Here is a 23,892-nt window from a genome sequence, read left to right as displayed (position 1 = left end):
TCTAGGTGAAAAAATGCAAGCGCTATGGACTTTTAAACATAAAATGGAAAAAGCAAAAGCGCAAAAACGAAAATTGGCTTGGACCTTAAGGGGTTAAAGGGGTTATCCAGCCTCAGAAAATTATGGCCACTTTCTTCCAGAGACAACAAGTCAGGTGGGGTTTGTAATTAATCTCCATTCACTTTAATGAAACAGAGTTGCAAAACCCCACCCAAACTGGAGACGAGTGGTGCTGCCTCTGGAAGAAAGTAGCCATGTTCTCCTAACGCTGGATAAACCCTTTAAATCAAGCTTTTATGTAAAAGCGTACTAGTCACCAGAAAAAGCTTTTGACATGTAAAACAGAAATGACAACGTTTCTATTGGTCATGGTTTGAGTGCGTGGTCTGCTCCCTGCCCGTGTCTGTGAGAAAAGACGTGCCCCATAGACCTTCATTATGAGGCTGTCTTGCCCTTAAAGAAGTTATCCACCGAAAATCTCTTTCTTTCAAATCAGCTGGTATCAGAAAGTTATATAGATTTTTAATTTACTTCTATTTAAAAATCTCAAGTCTTATATACTTATCAGCTGCTGTATGTCCTGCAGGAAATGTCTGAGACAGGAACTGCCCAGAGCAGTATCAGAGAGCACTGTGTCAGACTAAAAAGAAAACATTTCCTGCAGAACACGCAGCAGCTGTTAAGTATTGAAAGACTTGAGATTTTTAAATAAGTAAATTACAAATCCATATAACTTTCTGAAACCAGTTGATTTGAAAGAAAAAGATTTTGGCTAGATAACTCTTTTAATACCGTTGTTGACGATTTGCAACACAGCCGTGATTAATACTTTACTTTCATTGTGCTCCAGCTAGAGGGAATCCCGGCCGGAGTGTATACACATAGTATACACCCCATCCGGGATTGCTAGCGGCACCACAAATAACTCACGGCCACAGAAAACTGACAGTTTTCTGTGCCCGTTATTCATTGAATAGCAGCCGCAGAGGACCTGTTAGTTCACACAATGGAGCATGCGGCTCCGGCTGCACGCTTCATTGTGTGCAGCAGGTAATTCAGATGCAGGAGCACATTGATGCGCCCCGCATCTGAATTCAGCAGCAATGAAGATTATCCGGCCGGTGAACATGGCCCTAGGCTGTATTCATGTTTTCCAGGCGGCCTTAAGGTTGCGTCCAACTTCTTCAGTCACTGTTGTTCGAATGCCGAATGATCGGACTTGAGCATGGGGGAGTCATCTCTAATCCAAACCCATATGTTTCTCATGAGTGCAGGAATATACACACTGCCCCTATGTGATGAGACTCTAGTGATCTGCTGTGCTATGGACATGCAGCGATTAATGGGATACTGTGGTGATATCATTTCTACACATATATGATCAGAAATCTGCTGCATGTACAATGTTCATCCATTAACTCTGGCTGCAGCTGCAATTCCTTAAGGGACTTTAGAAGAGAAGTGACCTCCTGAGCCTCAGGGTTAAGCCTGGGCGTTAAAACCAAAGTAATCCTCGTTATAAATCATGTAAGCGACCTGAACGCCAGGGTGATAATTATGAAATAGTTTCCATTTTCACTCTCATTATTCCATTCATCATTTGCACTTACAAGCTGAGGAGGTTTTACAAGAAACTGCTAGAATCCAATTTTTATAGCAGTTTTAACTAGTGCCCCAGTATACTCCATATGTTTTTCTAAAGCTTATCATCAGCTGCAGACTTAGCTGCTTGAGATTTTTTTTCCATTGAAAATACAAGCTACAAATTTTTCCTGAAAAGTCTAAATGTAAGGGCACCTTCATACACTTTTATGTATGCTTGTAAAAAGCATTGTAACTCTGTAACTAGAGCACACTTTTATAAAAAGAAAAAAAAAAAGAAGCTTTACTGGGGAGAAAAATCAAGCCACATAAGGCTGGGAGAGGGGCAGCAACTAGTAATCTGTGCAGAAAGCCGCCCACGACTAGTGACTAGTCACCACTCTCTCCCTGTCAGCGCACAGTTCAGGATTATTGACAGGCAGAGAGGACACTAACAGGGCCTCTCTGCCTGTCAATCATCCCCACACTGCGCACTGACAGGCAGAGAGCCATGACTAGGCACTGGTGGCTCCCCGACCAGATGACTAGTTGCTGCCCCTCTTCCGGCTTGATTAAACACCTTTTTCTCATTGGCAAAGCTACTTCTGCAGGTACATGCCACAAGCTGCACAGCAGCTCTATACCAGGGGTCCCCAAACTTTTCACACTGGGGGCCATTTTACTGTCCCTAGGACCGTCGGAGGGCCGGACTAAAAAAAAAAAAAACTATAATCAAATCCCAATGCAAAATGCCACAACCCCCACCCACCAACCCCAAAGTGATAGCATCCCTCTTTCCTTCCACTTCTCACCCAGCCCCTCTCAGCCCCTTAGGGTCCTATTCCACGGGCCGAGGAGGGCCCGATCAACTATGTAAACGAGCGGCTATCTGCTAGATCGCCGCTCATTTACTGGGCCTATTCCACGGCCCCGATGATCGTTGAGCTAGGGTAGCAGGGACATTGTTACTGATGTCCTTGCAGCAGCAGCATACATCTCCTGTCCAGGCTTCTTCTCCGCGCTGTCTTCATCCTCGGGTCCCGCGCGCTCTATCTTCTGAATGGCCGGTCAGCTGACAGGCCACACTCAGCCAATCACAGGCCGCGGCGGTCCAGGCCTGTGATTGGCTGAGCGCTCCGTCAGCTGACCAGCCATTCAGAAGATAGAGAGCTCGGGACCCGGGGAGGAAGACAGCGCGGAGAAGCCTGGACAGGTAATGTATGATGATGCTGCTGCTGTCAAATCGTTGGTCGCCCGCCGCGCACTGCTATTCAACCGTAGCGATGCGCGGTGTTGGGACGATTTTAGGTCTGGCCCTAAATGAACGATCAGCCGATGACACAATCATCGGCTGATCGTTCTCTCAATTTCACCGAACGATAATCGGCCAAATGGGGCCGATCCGGCCGATTATCATTGCTGTGGAATAGGGCCCTTACTCCCCCTTCACACCCCCAACCAGCCTTCCCTCACTCCCCCTTCATCCCCTCAACCAGCCCCTCCTTACTTCGCCTTCACCCCCTCAACCAGCCCCCTCACTCCTCCTTCACCCCCTCAACCAGCCCCCTCACTTATCCTTTACCCCCTCAACCAGCCCCCTCACTCCCCCTTCATCCCCTAAACCAGCCCCCTTACTCCCCCTTCATACCCTCAATAAGCCCCCCTCAACCCCTTTCAACTCGACCCCCCTTCCCCACCCCACCGGGTGCTGTTCTGCTTGGAGGAGGCAGCTCTGTCAGAATGACAGTGAGGCAAGCCAAGCTCACGCACATCCCACTGCGGCATGCCGAGACAAGTGACGTCATGCTGCGGGACGTGCATGAGCAACGTAACTGTCACTTGCATGCAGGAGGGTCGTAGGACACGCTGTCAGCACTTTGCTGAACAAGGGCCCAGGGATGGTGGCGGCATGGATGCGGGGCAGGGTCAGGGATAGGCGGCGGCGGAGTTTGGCTGCAGCTGGCGTGATCCGGAAGGGGGAGCTCTTTTATTGGTGGTCAGTAAGAGCAGTCCTCTCACTGACCACAAATGAAAGTTGTTTCTTCTGGAAGTGCGGCGGGGGCCGGATAAATGGCCCCAGGGGGCCGCATGCGGCTCGCGGGCCTTAGATTGGGGACCCCTGCTCTATACGCTGCTGCAGGGAACCGTATCGGCACAATCATGCTGATTGGTTCACTTTGAACTACTAAGTTTAGCCCAAACATTACAACATGTCTACAATCCAGAGCATATGACTTTAGGGTCACTATTTGTTCAAATGTATCTCTAACCATAGTAATACCATCACAATGCTACAAAATAAAAAATATATAGGAGTGTTTCGCACAAGCCTATAATGTTCTTCTGTGGTTCGTGTACTGTAAAAGCAGTTTTAACCACCTTAGAGCACTGTACATAAATGACAGTAGATCTGGGGGTAATTTACATGGCATTACCTGCCTCCTATATTGTCTGTTATGTGTCCCTTTTTGTTGAATTACACCTAGTTCACATGCCTGGGTCCTCTTAGTTGAGGAAAAATCACCCGGTGTCTTCATGTCTCCAAGTGAACCGCTCACTATGCTGCTTCTCCACTGTGCAGAGTGCACTACGGAGCTGCCACCAGGACAAACTTCCTACATGTTTCGAATATGGTGATCTTCTTCCTCAGGGATCCCTGATCATTATCTTCAACATATGTAGAAAGGCAAGAAAGAATGGAGCCTGGTAAAAGGAATGTTTTGAAAATTGTAGATTTATAACACCATGTAAAGTTATCTATTCTTCAAACGGTAAATATTTTCTTCCAGTTTTAATCGTGATGCTCTTAAAGTATCAGCCATAATAATAAATGACTACTGCTAAGATGCTAAGCAATGAAACTGTACAAGGACGCTGCTATACAACAGAACTGACTAATAGCACATTCTTTTGTCTGGCGAAATGTAGAAAAGGAACAGAAAATTTGTTTATATGATGCATTTAAGGGATGAGTGTTCCAAAAATATATCCACATGCTGCCCACATTTCTACGTCAAATACGAATGAAGGGCTACTGCCATGGCCTTTCAAGAGCCTATTTATATACACTTGTGAAACTATTTCAGACTTTCATCCATTGTATGACATTGCACTATATGCCCTAAATGAAAGTTCTGCAGGTACCTCATTCCATTCCATTGTACGCAGGGTCATTGCCAGCTTACATGATTTTATAATGATGAATATTTGTTTTGCATGCTTTGCAACTTTTTCACCTTTTATTCTAGCAGGACTTTATTTAGAAAAGTACTTTCTGTCTTCTGTTTGCATCATCTGGGTTCCTCAGTTCTTCTCTTATGTCTTAGTGTTCTGTCTCCTGCACTGGTAATAGATGTTATGGCCTGCATCACAAAAATCATAATCCTATACCAGGCTGTTAAGAAGTGAGTGTAAAGGAACATAGTTGACACTTTACAAGAAAAAAATACATCTAACAACATGGTGCAACTACATCATATATTGGGTACAACCTATTTGTCACTTCCAGAATCACACATGTACTATATGAGGTCCTTTGTGTTATGTTTTAGAGAAAGATGCCTTTCTACCAGGTTATAATCTCCCCCCCCCCCCCCCCCCCCCTCAAACCACTTGTACCTTCGGATAGCTGCTTTTAATCCAAGATCTGTCCTGGGGTCCGTTCGGCAGGCGATGCAGTTATTGTCCTAAAAAAAAACTTTTAAACTTGCAGCCCTGTGCCAAATGGCGTGGCCTAGAGTGTCTGTGCCCTAGGCTTGCACCTCCCCTCCGTCCCTCCTCCCCGCCCTCTTCACCATAAGGAATGCCACAGACAGCATTTTTCCTATTCATCACTTGTCTTAAAACTGCACAGGTGCCCTAATGACCCAACACCTGTGCAGTGTTCAGACAAGTGATGAGGAGGAGAAATGCTGCCTAGGGGCATTCCTATTGATGAAGAGGGTGGGGAGGAGGGACGGAGGGGCAGTGCAAGCCTAGGGCACAGACACTCTAGGCCACAGCCGTTGGGCACAGGGCTGCCAGTTTAAAAGTTATTTTTTAGGACAATAACTGCATCACCTGCCGAACAGACCCCAGGACAGATCTTGGATTAAAAACAGCTATCCGGAGTTGTTTAGTGAAGTCATATTGTGGGTATAGAGTCGCTTTAAACCTGATGCTTAATCATTGATTGCAGGAGTACTTCATTTACAAAACTCTCATTTAAGTCTGGGCAGGGCGATTAATTTGTATAAGTTTTGTAAAAATAACCTGCTCTCACCTCCCCGGCTCCAGCGTTGATGCTGCGTACTGCCGCTCCGTTCCCTGGCCGTTTCCTGGTCTGAGTTGGTACCCAGGTTGTGACATGTCAGATCCGGGCGGTAAGTTAGCATCCCTAAGAGCATCTTGCCTTCGCCAGTGACTGGCTGAGCAGGCCTGACACGTCACACGCTGGGTCCCAACTGAGACCAGAAAGGAGCTGGGGGATTGGAGCGGCGGTACATGTCATCAGCGCTGGAGCAGGGGAGGTGAGAGCATGTTATTTCTTTCAGCCTCCCCCTCACCGGCAATTTTACAAAAAAATTGCCCAGGCTGGACTTCTCCTTTAGGGATTGCTGCAAGTTCCGCAGCGATCCTTTCTCCTGTGATTTTCTATGGGTTTACATACTCGCAGCAGATTTTTCATTCCCTTGCAAGTATGTAAACCCTTCCCACCTTACCTGGCCATGACAGGTAATACATTACCAGGCCGCACTCCTGCTTGCTTCTCAGGCTCCCGGGTACTGGTGTCCCGCTAAGCCAATCAGTGCTCTCGAATTACCGAGTCATTAAGTGAAAACAGTATAATTGGCAAGGAAATAAATCGGGGTGGTGTTGGCATTAATACTCAATGTGTGGAAATGTACACTTGAGTGTATTAGCTTTAGTGTGAACGTTTAGTCCAGATCACAGGTTTAGCAGTTTGTGTGGGGTCTGTACATAGTTACTAATAGTAGTAGCCGCTGTACAATGCATCCTTTACATAATAACCTAGTAATTGTGTTAAGCCCAACAAAGCCACTTGGTATTGAATGCTTCACTTTCCATTGGAGGCAGCTAGAGCATAAATCTGCAGAACAAGTATTATTACAGATCAGCGGGCTTGAGAGTAGACAGGAGAGCTCTGTTAATGTTTAACTGCTGGGAGTTCCCTGGATAAATATAGGTGAACGCTAATGGCAGGATTATAGATATTATTCATGGATTTCCAGACCTGTTGAATTGTTAAATATTTACCTAATAGCAGTAGCATAGCTTGAATGAACAAATATGTTTTTTATTTCAGGGAATAAACATACTACCTACACCACAGCCAGAACTGGATGATGTTTGTGGCTAATGTATATATCAAAGTCCCCAGGATTTTCTCATTGATTAAAGGGGTTATCCCCTCTTGTCTCCAGTTTAGGTGTGGTTTGCAATTAAAGGGAACCATTCACCCCGTGGCCCCAGGCAGAAACTGACATACAGTGACATAAAGGTCAATATACTTACAAATCGCTCCCGGTCCCGTCCCAGATCCCGTTGTTGACACGGAGAAATCGCCGATTCTTCTTCTCGCGCCCATTATGGTAATGAGCCGAGATGAGTCCAACGTCCATAGGAAACGACGGACAAGTCCAACTTATTCATGAGGTCCTCTTCTCATCGCCGCCCATCTACGCCTCCTGGAACTTGATTGACGTCTTCAGTCTTCTGACGAATTCCCGCGCAGGCGCCGTTGCGATGGTCTCGTCACCTCTTCTGCGCCTGCGCGGTAAACAGGATACGTGCTCGAGACAATCGGCGCACGCGCAGTAAACCGGTGAGACTGCGGAGCGGCTTCATTTGTGAACTGCACATGCGCCGAAATCGACCGTCACTGCGCCTGCGTGGGATCCGACGAGGAGGAAGAAGACCCGGCGTCAATCAAGTGTCAGAGGCGGGGAGAAGGCTGGACTTCGGGCCCTGCTGCTCTCATTACCATAATGGGCGCGAAAAGAAGGATCGGAGATTTCTCCGTGTCAACAACGGGATCCGGGACGGGACCGGGAGCGATGTGGTAAGTATATTGACCTTTATGTCACTGTATGTCAGTTTCTGCCTGGGGCCACGTGGGGAATGGTTCCCTTTTAAGCTCCATTTACTTCAATGGAACTCTGTTTGAAACCCCACCCAATCTGGAGACAAGAGAGGGGGAAAAGTGGCCATGTTTTTGTAGCGCTGTATAAACCCTTTAATATTAAAAAATGTCATGACCCAATTACTTATATATAGATATTGTTACCACTTCCTATGTATGCATCTTTACACAGGACCTGAAATACACTAATATGTCATGCAATATCCATAATGCATTTATATAAAACTATTATTATGCAGTGTCATTAAAGGAGTCAAGGCTTCACTTCCTGGATAAAATGGTGATGTCACAACCCGACTCCTAGAGCTGTGGCTGCTGGAGAGGATGATGGCAGGGGGGTGCTCAGTGTCCCTCCAGTGCCCTGTGTCCCTCAGTGTCCCCCTACCATCATCCTCTCCAGTAGCCACAGCCCGCACAGCTCTGGGAGTTGGGTCGTGACATCACCATTTTATCCAGTAAGTGAAGCCTTGATGCAGTAGTAAGTGCAGGGAAAAACACTTTATGTACATTTCCCATAATAAGTGTATATTGATGATTTGTTTAACGTTTGGGGGGAAAATACAATACTTTAGTAAAAATTTTCACCGGACTCATCCTTTAATGTATTTACACCACATGCACACCATGGAAGTGGCACAGTTTTTGGGTTTTTCGGGGGCATATGCCCTCTGTATGCCACGCTTGCCTGATGGATAGGGAGGAGATGTGGCCTCCTGCACCTAATTGATCATGGTCTGGAGCAGGTGTAGATTTCATTGCAACCCTGCAACAGGGGCATCTCCGGTCTGCTTTTATTAGCAGATTGGCTACAACTTATATTTTATTATTCTTTATTTTAGGCTTATGTTTGGGTGGCCCTCATCTACATTCTATCTAGCCTCTCAAAATGTTGTCCAATAAGGGAAGATATTATGTTCAGTCTCTTACAAATGTATTACACCAAGGAACAAAAGGAATTGTGGAAATATGTGTTAAATGTCAGAAAGTGTTCTGCCTTCTCTGTGGGATGCTGGCCCAGGTCCAGGTAGAACGGCCTCTGCATAAACTTGCTTCAGTGTTTACCCTATAAGGGTGGAGGGCACTCACTAACCAAGTGTGAGACAAAGAAGGGAACTCTGTTGGCAGGGAACCAGCCTCCTGTGCAGGTCATGTTCATTACCACCATTGTTAACTCATTCAGCCGTCTGACGCTACATGTTACACACAAGGCTGGAGACTTCTCTCTTCCAAATATTAATGAAAGTTTTATAAATCTCAGGCTATTTACTGAAAGCAGTCCATTCTGAAATAAGTGAATGGGTTTATACTGTACGTAATAGGTTTCCTTTGGGATACCCCTTTTATCATCCACAATATAGCATCAATAAAAATAGCATCTCCTCCTCTCTTAGTAGGTTGCATATACAGTAAGAAAGGTTATAGTTGAAACTAAAGGGGCATTGGCAGTTCACTATTGCAGTAAATACATAAAGAATGTGAACAGTGCCATAAGATTAGTTTTATGTATCCTGCACTGCCCCTGATTTAGTCAAATGTGAGCGATGGTTAAAAAAATGTATGCCCTTGTGACCTTCCTCTTCCCGCTTGTTTCCCACACTTATTGTGCTGTTGTGCAAATCATCATAACTAGTTTCATACAGCATGTTTATAAATCCTCTGTAACATAAGCCAGGTTAGTCCAGCACTGACATAGTCTATACACAAGGCCATTGAAAAGGAAATAAGTGTGACATGCTTAAAAGAAAGCTACAGAATCTGACATTTTTCCTCCAACTAGAAGTGCTGAATGACTATTGACTATTGATGATAAGGGTGTGTATCATCTTTCATGCTTACATGCAATAGTTGCATGTTAAAGGGTTATCCAGTGCTACAAAAACATGGCTACTTTTCAACCTCTCTTGTCTCCAGTTCAAGTGTGGTTTGCAATTAAGCTCCATTTGCTTCAATGGAACTGAGTTTGAAACCCCACCCAATCTGAAGACGAGAGGCGGGAAAGTGGCTATGTTTTTGTAGCGCTGGGTAACCCCTTTAAATGATAAGCTCATAGCACCATTTTATTAGATCCCATGATAGAAATATTGGTGCAGAAATGCCTGTTACATTGGTATGATTATTTTTTGGGGAACTTTCTGTGTGAAAGTATTTTAGTCCATGGTGACTAACAACTGTAGTTTTTTATTTTATTTTTTTTATTGCTCTTAATGGAGTATATCTCCATACAGAGAACCTCTACAGCAGTGTACAGAGATTGGCTGTATACTAAGGACTAGAGATGAGCAAACCGGGTTCGGATTTGAATCGATCCGAACACGAATGTTCGGTATTTGACTAGCGGTGGCTGCTGAACTTGGATAAAGCTCTAAGGTTGTCTGGAAAACAGCCAATGACTATATCCATAATTTCCACATAGCCTTAGTGCTTTATCCAACTTCAGCAGCCACCGCTAATCAAATGCCGAAAGTTCGGGTTCAGATGGACTCCAGCATGCTCGAGGTTCGCTCATCTCTACTAAGGACCCATGAACTGCTTCCATGGCCCTAAGCTCTATTGTGGAAGAGCTGTTCACATAATTTGCCTTTCTTCACAACGCCGTATTACACTGTACTTCTGAGACATGGAATCTGAAGTTGTGAGCCCCTGGAACCAGAAGGCTTTAGCTGTCTATTGCTCCCCGGACAACCCCTTTAAGGCAATACATGGGAAATAAAACAGTGGATCAAGTTAAAGGGTTTTGCGTGCTGAAATGATTAATGGCCTGTTCTCATTGACTTTATTGGGAGCTGAGCTGTAGTAACCCAGCACCACCACTACACAATGAACAGTAAAGGGCCGGTAACTCCTTGTCCTACGGATAGGCCATTAAAGGAGTTATCCAGCGCTACAAAAACATGGCCACTTTTCCCCCTACTGTTGTCTCCAGTTCAGGTGCAGTTTGCAATTAAGCTCCATTTACTTCAGTGGAACTGAGTTTCAAACCCCACCCAAACTGGAGACAACAGTAGGGGGAAAGTGGCCATGTTTTTGTAGCGCTGGATAACCCCTTTAATCATTTTAAGCCTGGAAAACATCTTTAACAGAATATACAAAATATAAAGAAATCTTGCCTACTACTTATAATTGTATGGAAAGTAATTTTGTTGAAAGTTTTTGCTACTGTTTTTCTTATTGAAAATTCATCAGTATAGGCAAATGATATTTATAGAATTTGTGGTGTACCTTACAACAAAAAATGATGACATACTTTTTGTCCCCAGGCCTCACCAGGTAACCCATGTTGGTGCTGGGACCTCATTAACAAGCACAAGCACATAATGTTCACTAGCAGCACCATAGTGCAACAATAAATGCTTCACGTACAGCAGAAATACTGTACATATTGCTCCTCCGGTAGTAAAGCAACCCTTTTAAAGTATTCTGTTTTTTTTTGTTTTTTTTAACAGTGCCTAGCCTAGGGTAACCTATGTACCATAAACATAACTCTCATTCCCGTTGCAGTTCTGTCAGAGACAGTTTGGTTGCACAATGTTTCTTGTGTTTGGGGTTGGCACATGGACTGTCCACTCAGCAATGTACTGCCTCAGCCACAGATTGCATACCAACCCTTACAATAAAGTTAACAAAAACCCAAAAAATGACTGTCTGTTCCCCTCAAACAAGCTGTTTAGTTTTATTTATGCTGTTATGTACCTTTAAAAATGTTTCATTAAAAGATACTGCTTGTTTCGCAAAACAAGCCCCTTATCTGGGTATGTGTACTGAATAAAAAATAAGGCTAGAACAGGCCGTGTTATTAACCCCCTTCCCATCAGCAATCTGTATATATACAATCCGATTGCACATACACGGTGCAGTAGGAATGTATATATACGTTCCTGACTTCATGGGGTTACTGATGTGTGCGGGACCGCTGCAGTAATAGCGGTCCCGCACACATCAGTATGTCTGGGGCCGGAGGTAATGAGAGGCAGCTGCGTTTCATTAACCCCTTAATTGCTGGATCTATAGCGATCGCGGCGTTTAAGGTACTCTGTGTAAGATCAAGCATCTGTCACTGAGTGATTGGGTCCCGATCGCTTGTGCGGACAGGCGGGGGATAAGCTTCTTACCTTCGTCCTTTCAGGTCGGTGATCCATGTTTACAGTCTGCTCTCAGGCAGGCCCTATACATAGATCGCCGATAACGCTGATCTATGCTATGGCATAGCATAGATCAGTATATGCAATCTAATGATTGCATCTTTCTTACAGTGAACCAGTGTTAAAAAAATAAAAAAAAAATGCAATAAAAAAAGTTTTTAAAAGTATTAAAAACCCCTTATAAACCCCCCTCCCAATTTAAATTTTAAAATGCCCTCTTGTCCATTATAAAATTAGAAATCTATAAAAAAAAAAAAAACATATATCGTAGCGTGCGAAATTGTCCGATCTATTAAAATATAACTTTTTCCGCACGGTGAACGGTATAAACGAAAAAAAAACACCAGGATTAATTTTTTTGTTACACCAATATTATATTAATAAAAACTAGAGATCATGGCGCAAAAATGACACCTCAACCAGCTCTGTAGGTGGAAAAATAAAAGCGCTATGGCTCTTAGAAGACGGCAAGGAACATTGCATTAATTTGATCCAGGCATCAAAGGGCTCTGTCTTGAAGGGGTTAAAACTATAACATTAACATATTATTTTAAGTTGGTGATTCTTCTTCTTCTTCTTCTTCTTCTTCTTCTTCTTTTTTTTTTTTTTTATACTTTCTCTGGTCAATACTAATATTCAAAATAAAATACAAAAGTTTTGTATGTTCCGCACTGGTGACTAATGCCCCTATTCCACGAGTCGTTTGGAGGAGCAAACGAGCGCTATTAGCGCTCGTTTGCTCCTCGTTCCCCGCTCGCTGCCGCCGCTATTCAACGCGGCGTCAGCGAGCGGGTAAGTGCGGGTGGGGCGGCGGGGAGCTGCTGGGGGGGCTGCCCGGGGGATCGCTGATCGTCCGGGCAGCCCATAGGATAGAGCAGCATCTGCTGCCGACGGTCCTATTCAACGGAGCGACGGCAGCAGATCGCTGCTATATCAGTCGCTTGTTTTTCAACATGTTGAAAAACAAGCGACTGCAACGATCAGCCGACATGAACGATGTCGGCTGATCGTTGCACTCTATTCCACGGGACGAATATCGTTCGTAGCGGCCGTTATCGGCCGAATACGAACGATATTGCTCCTCTAAACGACCCGTGGAATAGGGCCTTAAGTCTCACTTTAGGTAGACACTTAGGGCCCTATCCCACCGGACGATTATCGTTCAGATTATCGTTAAATCGTTCGAATCTAAACAATAATCGTTCAGTTGAAATGCAGTTAACGATTAACGACCGAACGAGAAATCGTTGATCGCTTTATAAGACCTGGACCTATTTTTATCGTTGCTCGTTCGCAAATCGTTCGCATTGAATAAGACATCGTTCAGTCGTTCGCAATAGATACGAACGCAATAGCGAATAAATAGCGAAGAAAAACGATTGCAATTACGATCATAAGTAACAATTATGGTTCCATGGAAATGAGTGAACGTTTTCAGGTCTTTCGCAACAGCGGTCGCTTGAGATCGTTAATCGTTAACGATTATGCAAACGATAATCGTCCGGTGGAATAGGGCCCTTACTGTCCTGTAGTTATCACTTCCCAGAAGTCATCTGGTTATTATCACAGACAGGATACACTGGGGTTGGAGGCAGATAGCACAGGATCACACTGCTGACAATAGGTGATGGACAAAACTTACCCCCTCTCCTTCCACACACAGTTCACGGAGCATGCCAATAGCCCTTTACCCTAGACATCAATGAGTCATCTATAGACAACAATTTCCAATGTTCATGTGTGGTGATCTTTTAAATCGACTCTGTATCCACCAACCTGCTAGTACTATCCGTTTGATGAGCGTAAATCCTTATCGGTCATGTCTTTTAATAATTTGTCCATTGCCTTGGTTAGAGCAAAAAATGAACTGTCATACTGGCTTGGCCTAAAGTGTCTGTGCCCCAGGTCTGCGACGCCTCTCCCTTCTTCCTCCCCACCCTCCTCATCATTAGGAACGCCACCAGGCAGTATTTCAATTCATTGCTGGTCTAAACAGTGCACCTGTGTCGCTATGGCCCATGTGCACTGTTAAGACAGGTGAGAAACAAAAATCCTGGCTGGGGGTGTTCTAATGATGAGGAGAGTGGGGAGGAGGAAAGGAGAGGTGGTACAGACACTCTAGGCCAGTGCTTCCCAACCTTTTCCACCTCGGGGCACACCTTGGAAAAAAATATTTCCTCGGGGCACCCCTACTAAATAATGTTCTACAAAATAAGAAAACCGTCATACAGTGACTCACAGGTGACGTCTTCTTTGATCTGAGGAGTCACTTTCCCTTTTCCTCTCCATCCGCCATGATGATTTCTTCCAGCTACTTTTCTAGCAACTTCCTTTCCTTTCTCCCTCCTGTTGGCTCCCAAAGTAACTGCGCTGTTTGGTGTTATGTGCAGTAAAGCGAGTAGGAATGTGGGATGCCCCCTGTATGTAGGATCCCCTGCTGTGATGAACTAATAATGCCCCCAGAGGTGCCCCCATGAACTAATAATGCCCCCAGAGGTGCCCCCTATGAACTTATAATGCCCCCAGAGGTGCCCCCATGAACTAATAATGCCCCCCTGCTCTGCCCCTTAAAAAAACAAACATCCTACTCACCTAATCCGCGCTGTGTAGCTGCAGGAAGCAGCTCTCCTCCTCTTCGGGCTCCATCTTGCGAGCCGCAGCGCCGGGACCTCCGGCAGGCGTTATGAAGTCACATCATCACGCCTGCCGGAGAGGTCACGTCCCGGACTCCCATAGGCTGCTGGCATTAAGTGCCGACGGCCTATGGGAGTGAATATAGGAGCAGGACGCTGACACTTCCTGCTCCTATATTCTGCTTACTTTAATGTTCCGCCCGCTCACAGTGCGGACGGAACATGAAAGTGATCTGTGCATCCCGAGAAGCTGCGCGGCCGCAGCTTCTTGGGATGCTTAAAGAGACAGCGCACATTTCCCACCGGGATCCCGCGGCACCCCTGGCAGGTTCTCCCAGCACACCTGTGTGCCGCGGCACCCCGGTTGGGAAGCTCTGCTCTAGGCCACGCCAGTATGACATTTTTTGCTCTAACCAAGGCACCAGGCACATTTTAAAAGACACAATCTGTGTCTTGATTTACTCTCATCAAACGGCTGGTACTCGCGGATTGGTGGGGTGGGTTGGTGGATAAGAGTCTCTTTAAGTTACAACGGCCTCCTGTCACAATGGTCTTTCCTGGACGCAGCAGACAGTGCTATAATATGCTTGTGTGTAATGTAGAGTAATGAGTAGGAGGAAAATTACATTTTTTTTTTTTTCCCTTTTGTTCTACAAAAATGCTTTTTAACTTGTGTGTGCTTAAATTAAAGAAAAAAATAAAAAAATATATATATATATACACACTTGATATACCCCCTCCTGCCGGTCCCACTGCAGAGAAATCACTGCCCAGACCTGGTCTGGGCAGTCAATATACAAATGGGAAGAGATACCCGTAGGACAACATTAAAGCAGGCAGTGTTTTCTTCACGGCGGGACTGACAGGAGGGGGTATGTATTGAGGGCTCTATCGGGGATCAGGTGGGTTCTGCCCTGGTTGCCAGGGTGACAGGTTTGCTTTAAATAAAACCCATTTGAGTGATCCAAGGGTAATCATGTAGAAGAAAAAGCAGAAATTTCAATGGTGCAGTGCCAGTGATTCAGCTGCTTGTGAGTTGTATTACCTTGTTTGGACATCTCTGAAGTGTAACTAGGGTGTACATGAGTCCAAATGATATGCGTTTTTTTTTTTTTTTCTTCTTCTTTTAAGATGTTTGTGGTTGAGAAGATTGAAGGAACAAACTGCAGTCTTCACGAATTCACTATTACTGGATCTACTTATGCTCCAGAGGGGCAAGTGTGAGTACAGTTTGTCGCACATTAAACTTTCTTTTCCTTAACCAGATAAAAAATAATAGTAAAACTATAGTTAATAATTTCCTGAGAATTACAGGTCTTAATGTGGATGTCATAATTGCAAACCCAATATGGCGCATTAGAGAAAACCCTTATAAAAAGAAGGTCCCAAAACTCACAAGGTGGTCCTTTATTTCTGAGGCCTCTATGCATGTCCAGTAGCACACTGGGATGTTTCTAAATACTACAGACTAAGGCCTTGTGCACATATCAGTGTGAGTTTTTATCACTGTGGTCTATAGTAAATTGGAGGGTGGGCACATCCAAATGTGCCCGCATTCCAATTTAAATCAAGTGCTGTTTATTCAGCCGATACTGCAGTATTGGCCATTGTTTGACATGGCTGTGTACAACAATAGTCGATGTTCATACATGGCCTAGAAATAAAATGATCCCTTGACTAATTTTGGAAATGTGCAAATTTACTACTAAAACTTCTAAGCCCCCCCAGCATCCTAAAACGTAAAATGACATGCGTCAAATAGTTCCTACATAAAGTACAATTCCACACGAACAAATTCCCGGCACTCCAACCGCACTTCAAATGCAAAGTGGTTTATTCATAAACAGAGGTGCACTAACATACACAGAGTCAGGACGCGTTTCGGCGTTACCGCCTTTCTCAACTGCCAGTTGAGAAAGGCGGTAACGCCGAAACGCGTCCTGACTCTGTGTATGTTAGTGCACCTCTGTTTATGAATAAACCACTTTGCATTTGAAGTGCGGTTGGAGTGCCGGGAATTTGTTCGTGTGGAATTGTATTGGTATCCACGAGCACCGAGTCACAGAGTGCCGACAATTGGGTTGAGTCCTACATAAAGTAGACATGTTGCAAATGTGAATTATTAACTCATTTAGGTGAAATGACTGTCTTGCTTATAAACTTTGAGGCAAATCTATCTAAGCGACTCTGTACCCACAATCTGACCCCCCCAAACCGCTTGTACCTTCAGATAGCTGCTTTTAATCCAAGATCTGTCCTGGGGTCCACTCGGCAAGTGATGCAGTTATTGTCCTGAAAAACAACTTTTAAACTTGCAGCCCCGTGCCCAGCGACCGTTGCCTAGATTGCGTATGCATTAGGCTGGCACAACCTCTCTGTCCCTCCTCATCATTAGGAATGCTCCAGGCAGATTGTCTCCTATTCATCACCAGTGTCAGCACGGCACATGGGCTGGATCATTAAGGCACCTGTGCAATGTTTAGTAGGAGAAAATGTTCTAGGGCATTCCTAATGATGAAGAGGGTGGGGAGGAGGGACAGAGGGGTGGTGCCAGCCTAATACATACAAAATCTAGGCCATGCCAATTTGAGACAGCCTTGCAAGTTTAAAAGTTGTTTTTTAAGACAATAACTGCATTACCTGCCGAACGGACACCAGGACAGATCTTGGATGAAAAGCAGCTATCCAAAGGTACAAGTGGTTTGGGGGGGGGGGACAGATTGTGGGCACAGAGTTGCTTTAAGGGGTTAATATTTTTCCAGATGACAGATTCGCTTTTTGCAAATCAGCTTCTCCTGATATGCTGCTTTTTCCCTCCCATTTCTGACAGCTTGTTGTCTTTAACAACCACCACCCTGCTCTAAAAGCAGTGGCATGGCTTTTAAACAAAAAAGTCGACATTGAAGGACTAAAATGTTGCGTGCAGTAATAAAAACACTTACTTTTTTCATCCAAGTCCGGAGGGCTGCAGTCATTATGTATACATAATAAGTATCACTGGTGAGACAGCCGGCGCCCTCAAGCTTTAATCTTTCTGAGTGCTGTAAATGTTTTGGACGTATAGATACAGAGTAGATATAGAGATGTGCTGTATTAGTGTATATACACTGTATCATAAAGGTAGATGTATACTATAGCTATATATACACTAGCTAAATCACTGATTTAGATTTAATTTACTAAATAAATAATTTACAGAAATATTTAACGTTATGTGCCCTACAAGGTAAACTACATTAGTGGTAATAGGAATACCCTTTAATTATTTTATGTATAATCATGTTTTCATTAATTTAATTAACACCAATACCAAGTATACAGTTGGGTGTGGCAGAGCATCCGCACCCTGAAAACGTTGTCTAAAGATAACACGGAAGAGCTGTATCCCAGTAAGGTGTGACAATTATTCCTGTCGGAAATAAAAGAACATGATATAGGGTCACTGGACCATAGCTGGTCAATAAGTTTCTAGTCAGTCAGCAAAACCCGTCTCTGTAAATAATATGCTCCAACCTGGAACTCTCAAATCGTTGTCAGTAAATGTCACAGCAGCTGATACAATAAAGACATACACTGAAACAGATCCAAATATTAACCACCTTTAATTATTTCATATAAATATTTGTGGTTGAAATGTTACTTTGCCTTAGGCACTGTACTGCATAGATAATACTCCTTAGAAGAAGGGCTTCTAGTGGAGAGTGGTTCTGTAAGGGTGTGTTCACACTGCGCAAAATTCCATGGAATTCCGCCTGCCTCAGTGTCCAACAGTGTGTCTATGGGAGGGCTTGTGCGCCTCCGCTCAAAGAATTGACATAAATTCCGCCAATTTTAGTCAGCGTGAACATACCCTTAAAGAGCATCCCAGGGATTGTTTTACAATTTGCTTTCAATTGATTTTATACATTTTCCACAGGAAATAAATATTATGCATTTCTCTAAAATCATAGCCATATAGAAGTACAGTGCAGTTGGTTAGTTTGCCAAATAAAACTTATTTTAATGCTTTTATGTAAACAGCCTGAAAGATGAGAATCCTGTTCAGAGTGGACAGTATGATGGTCTGGTGGAACTGGCTACAATCTGTGCTCTCTGTAATGACTCCTCTTTGGATTTTAATGAGGTAGGTACGGTGGAGTGATACAAACCCAGGCCTTATTACAGGATATAGGCACATAGATGAATTTATTATATAGGATGTTTAAATGTGTTAAGAAGTAGCGTTAAGTAATCATATGCAATATAATAGCCATAATCAAAAAGGATTTGTGCTTGTATCTCAAGAAGAGGGGCACCGTGTTTTTTATTTCATTAAAGTGTCACTGTCCTTTTCAAGATTTCCTGATAATCAACAGTGGATGGGAGGGGGGGGGCCTGGGGAGAGTCTTTTTCAATGCAGATAATGCTATATTTACCTAATAAACCTAATTACAAAGTTTCTTAAAATCGCCTGGACTATTGATTACTGCAATAAAAAAAGAAACAACAATGACACTTTAAGGAAGAAAATGTAAAAGGGATATTCTCATCCAGGGCCGCTTCTGCCATGAGGCTTCAGCCCTGCAGCCGCTCACCTGTCCTGCCGCAGCCATCCGGTCCCGCCGCCAATGCTTACTGCTGTCCCCCGCTGCGCTCCCGCACAGTCAGTCAGCAGCTGTCATCGTCCTCCAGTGAGTCGTGAGTGCCCGGGGTTAGCTGGGGACGCGATGAGGGGACAGCGATGATAGTTGTCGGCGGGATGGGACACCTGCGGCAGGACAGGTGAGTGGCTGCAGGGCCGGGGAGACAGCGTAGAGCGTTGGCGGCGGGACGGCGGCGATGACAGCTGCTGACTAACGGCGGGGGACACGTTGTGGTCCGGATGGGGGGGGTGCTAGTGAGGGGGCAGCCTCCTCAGGTTTGTCTCAGGCGGCAGAGACCCCAGAATCACCCTGTTCGCATCTGGTAAAGTCATCCCTTATTCCAACAGTCAGACCCCCTGCGATCTTGAGAAAGCTTGAATGGTTCCCATTCCTGAAGGGGTTGTCAGACACTCAGCCTTTATTAATATATTTCTCCTGGTGCATCTAAATCAAAAAACATGTTATCCTTACAAGTCTGCGCTCCCTCAGTGTCCCCCTGCTTAATGCTCAGCCAACCACTGGCCGCAGGGCTGTTTTCGTCTCAGTCAGTGATTGGCTGAGCGGGCTGTCACTACTGTCTATATGAAGGTGCAATGAAACACACTAAGGGTACAAACCCACTTGACGTATTTGCTGCGTGAATCAGTCTTAAAAATAAGCAGGCAAAACGCAGGTTGGCTTTATACAATTGTTCTGCGTTAAAATACGCAATTGCATATTTTTGAAGCGTGAAGCTACATGCGTTTTTCGCACAGGTTGTTAACAACTGATGCTTTGCTAACAACAAGCTTCAATTGCGTATTTTAACGCAGAACAATCGTATAAAGCCAACCTGCGTTTTGTCTGCTTATTTTTAAGACTGATTCACGCAGCAAATACGTCAAGTGGGTTTGTACCCTAAGGGTGCGTTCACACGTACAGTATCTGCAGCAGATTTGAAGTTGCAGATTTACTTCAAATCTGCTGCAGATCCTGTACGTGTGAATGCACCCTAAGGGCCGGTTCACACTAAGCAAACACTGCGCAATCCCGCTGTGCTGCTTTGAGTGAATGGGAGCGCGCGCCTGTCCGCTGCCGCCGCTCTCCGCTCGAAGAATGAACATGTTCATTCTTTGAGCGGAGAGGAGAGGGAGCGGACAGGCGTGCGCTCTCCCATTCGCTCAAAGCAGCACACTGAGCACGGCAGAATTGCACCGTGTTTGCTCAGTGTGAACCGGCCCTAAAAGTGTACAGTGAGTAATAGAATAATGTTTAACTGCCACTGGATATTTGTGTAAGAAGAGAATGTCCTTCCATTCTCCAAAATAAAGAAAAGCTGCAGAGGAGGAAAAGAGCAGCAACCTGAACGAATGAAGAGGGAGAAAGTGGGGTTCAGATTACTCCCTGTAGGGACAGATATTGCTACATATTGCAAGTCTGCCCTAATGGGGCACCAAACGGCAAGCACTGGTGTGTGTTACCTGTAGATAGTGACATAGATATCATCTTACAGAATCTTGACCATATAAAATGCCTGCATCTTATTGTTGTAAGGAATTAATCTATTGACAATTTATCCATTCTGCAGTCCAAGGGAATATATGAAAAGGTTGGAGAAGCAACAGAGACTGCCTTGACTTGCCTGGTGGAAAAGATGAATGTATTTAATACCGATTTGTCCAGTCTTTCCAAGGTGGAACGAGCGAACGCCTGCAATTCTGTGAGTGCTTTCTGTAATGACCATGGCTGACTTCCACACTTGCTGAACTAGATGGAAACCTGTGCTTGAATTTTATGCTGTACATATACAATGGGTCAAAGGTTAATATACACATTCAGTCTATAATATTCTAATAATAGAACAAGAAAAGGCAAATTCCACCAGATCTTTACTTCCTCCCTCCACTACCTCATCAGGCATCAGAGCCAGATAGTGCAAGAGGTTGTGTTGTAGCTATCTCATACACTAATTCAACATTTAAAAGGAAAAAAGGGTTTATTAAAGGGATCCTATTAATCAAATGTGATCTTTTAGAGCCCTCTGGCACACAATGGACGGCCTTCCTATAATACTATAATGTATGACTGAATGTAGTTGGTGTATACACTTTATGGATATCATAAACAAGTGCAATGGTTTCGCAGATTAACTCTGATGGCCAGTGTGTAAAAACAAATTTCACTCTTCCATGCCAAATCAGGTTATAAAAAAACTTATGAAGAAAGAATGTACTTTGGAGTTCTCGCGGGATCGCAAGTCCATGTCTGTGTATTGTACTCCTGTTAGTTCCAGTGTCGCATCATCTGGCAGTAAGATGTTTGTTAAGGTAAGATGACACATCCATTGTGTGTACAGAGAATGATAGGGCATTTGTGGTTATTTTTCAAAGTTGTGATAATTTTTTATTTTAAGGGACACTTTTTAGTATGAATATTTTTTTATAATAATAAAATATAAAAATTTGTACTGTATGTTTGTATGCTTGTACTTACTGACATTACTACTTGTGTGCCTCGTTTTTGCAATCCGTTTAACATATACATTTTATGGAAAAAAACGGATGCAATTGTGTGTCATCAGTTTGGATCCCTTTTTCCATTGACTTCCACTATAAAATAAAAATGGATTGAAACAGATGCTTTTTTTTTATTTTTTTTTTAACGGATACAAAAGTAGTGCTGACTACGCTTTTCTGTCCATTAAAAGTAAACAATTAAAAACTGATACATTGAATGGATGGTAAAAACGCACAGTGTGAACCCAGCCTTGCTCATATATCAGACGGACCTCCTCCAGGATGTGTCATCCTGCTCTTTATACTAATCAACGATCTTATCCATATGATGGCTGATAATTGGGGAGCATGTGACCATGCTCCTCCTTCATTGTTCTCTATAGACTTGTACAGATTCAGAGGTGGAGTGTGCTTCTCCATGCTTGGCCATCTTGTGGACAATTTTATTAAAATATGCTGTATAAAAATGATTGAATAGAGACACTGACTCACATCTATAAACATTGTCCATGCTAGTTACCTGGTGGTCTTTTCCATATTTTTTGTAGCACCTATTGTGCACCAAGTTTTTGTAGGCAAGTGAGTCAAAAATGTGTTCATTGTCATTTTGGGGTGTGGGGGGGGACATCAGATGTAGATTTCCCACAAATATTTAGTGCATTCACTGATGGAATAGACCACCTCTTTTATATTGGTTTAAAATCATTATAACTTAACTATCTAAGGACATATTTGCTTACTGGGGAGAGGAAAAACAACCTGCATAGAGGGGAATACCTGCCTGCTGGTAGTGAGGGGAAACAACCTACTTTGGACATGATTTGTATGATGTGGTAAAAGTTGATATTAAAGGACAACTCCCGCGGGACCCCCCCCCCCAAAAGAAAAACACAGACATCATACTCACCATCCCTCCGGTGACGATCGCCACTCCATTCGCCCGCCGTCCAGCGATGTCTCTGACTTCCGGGTCCTGGGGATGGAAAAGGCTGCCAGTGCGCTTGCGCACCGGCAGCCTTTTCATTGGCTGGAGCGCATCACATGGCTTCCAGCAACCTCAGCCAATCAGGGCTGAGCAAGCTGGAAGCCATGTGATGCGCTCCAGCCAATGAAAAGGCTGCTGGTGCGCATGTGCACCAGCAGCCTTTTCCGTCCCATTCACTCTCTATGAAGACGCCGAGGAGGAAGAAGACCCGGACCTCCCCCCCGGCTCTGACGTCGTAGTCACCAGATGCCGCCCGGGAGAAGAGGACCGTGACTATCGTAATAGGTAATGTATATATTCTTTAACTTCCGGGCGGGGGGGTCGGGGGTCCGAAAGTGGGGGAAGGGGGCCAGACCGGGTATTTAACCACATTACAAAGTTATATAACTTTGTAATGTGTGTTAAATAAGCTAAAAAATTTTTTCGTGGGAGTTGTCCTTTAATGACAATAACGCTTTAAGTAAAGATTGCATCAGCTCTGAGTCCTGGGACCTGCTGCAATTGTTATTGGTGAAGTCTATGACACATTCACATTGCATCTGGACTCGGACCCTTCTACCAGGATTAACCAGGGGTTAATTGTAAAAAGCATGGCCACTTTCTTTCAAAAGCCACACACCTTTCCCCAGGTAGTGTGTAGTGCAATTCAGCTCCATTCACTTCAATGGAAGTGAGCCATAAAACCACAACCACACCTGAGCACCTTTTAACGAAGTACTGCAGCTTTTGGAAATTGCAAAACATTGTTTCCTCACAAAAACACAGGTGCAGTTTGGAAGCTTGAACAGCGAACACCTTTCCAAATGTTAATGTTCTGTACATGTAAATAAGCTTTTAGTACCCATGAGGCTATCCATCCTATAACAAGTATAGCACTCAGTCTGTAATTTCTGATTAGAGTGGTGCTATACTACCATCTAGTGTAGAAATAACTAGCCTAGTTTGCCCATGGTTATTTTTTTTTCCCCCTGCAGAATAATGTTAATTTTACCTACTCCTGTTAGGATATCTTTGTTTTATACAGTCCATGTAGAGGTAATTATTTGACTTTAACTTTTTCATATGGTGCATTGTCTGGAGGATACTTTAGTAAAATCTGCTAAGTTTAGCAGTGTTTACTAGAGTATCCTCTAGACAATGTCAGGTGTCAATTCCAGAAGATAGTGAAGCGTAAAGAAAAAAAATTTTTTTTTAACCAATATTAGTTTAATGAAAAAAATATATATTTTAAGAAGAAAAAAAATTCTCAGTACATTTTGTTACTTCTTTATGTATTTTACAAAAACTTTATTTTA

General features: G+C 44.0%; 1 protein-coding gene across 1 annotated transcript in view; it reads left to right on the top strand.

Moving 5' to 3' along the window:
- ATP2A3 (ATPase sarcoplasmic/endoplasmic reticulum Ca2+ transporting 3) overlaps positions 1-23,892 on the top strand; it is a 140,581-nt gene that overhangs the window by 89,807 nt on the left and 26,882 nt on the right. Inside the window, exons 9-12 of the mRNA XM_069971144.1 lie at positions 15,627-15,715; positions 18,516-18,618; positions 20,685-20,816; positions 21,298-21,423. Coding sequence (XP_069827245.1) covers positions 15,627-15,715; positions 18,516-18,618; positions 20,685-20,816; positions 21,298-21,423 — 450 coding nt within the window. The remainder of the gene's footprint in view (positions 1-15,626; positions 15,716-18,515; positions 18,619-20,684; positions 20,817-21,297; positions 21,424-23,892) is intronic.

This window comes from Dendropsophus ebraccatus, chromosome 5 (genome assembly GCF_027789765.1).
Source record: "Dendropsophus ebraccatus isolate aDenEbr1 chromosome 5, aDenEbr1.pat, whole genome shotgun sequence".
NCBI classification, from domain to species: domain Eukaryota; kingdom Metazoa; phylum Chordata; class Amphibia; order Anura; family Hylidae; genus Dendropsophus; species Dendropsophus ebraccatus.
The sequence above is the reverse complement of the archived record's forward strand: the minus strand, read 5'-3'. Positions and strand labels throughout refer to the sequence as shown.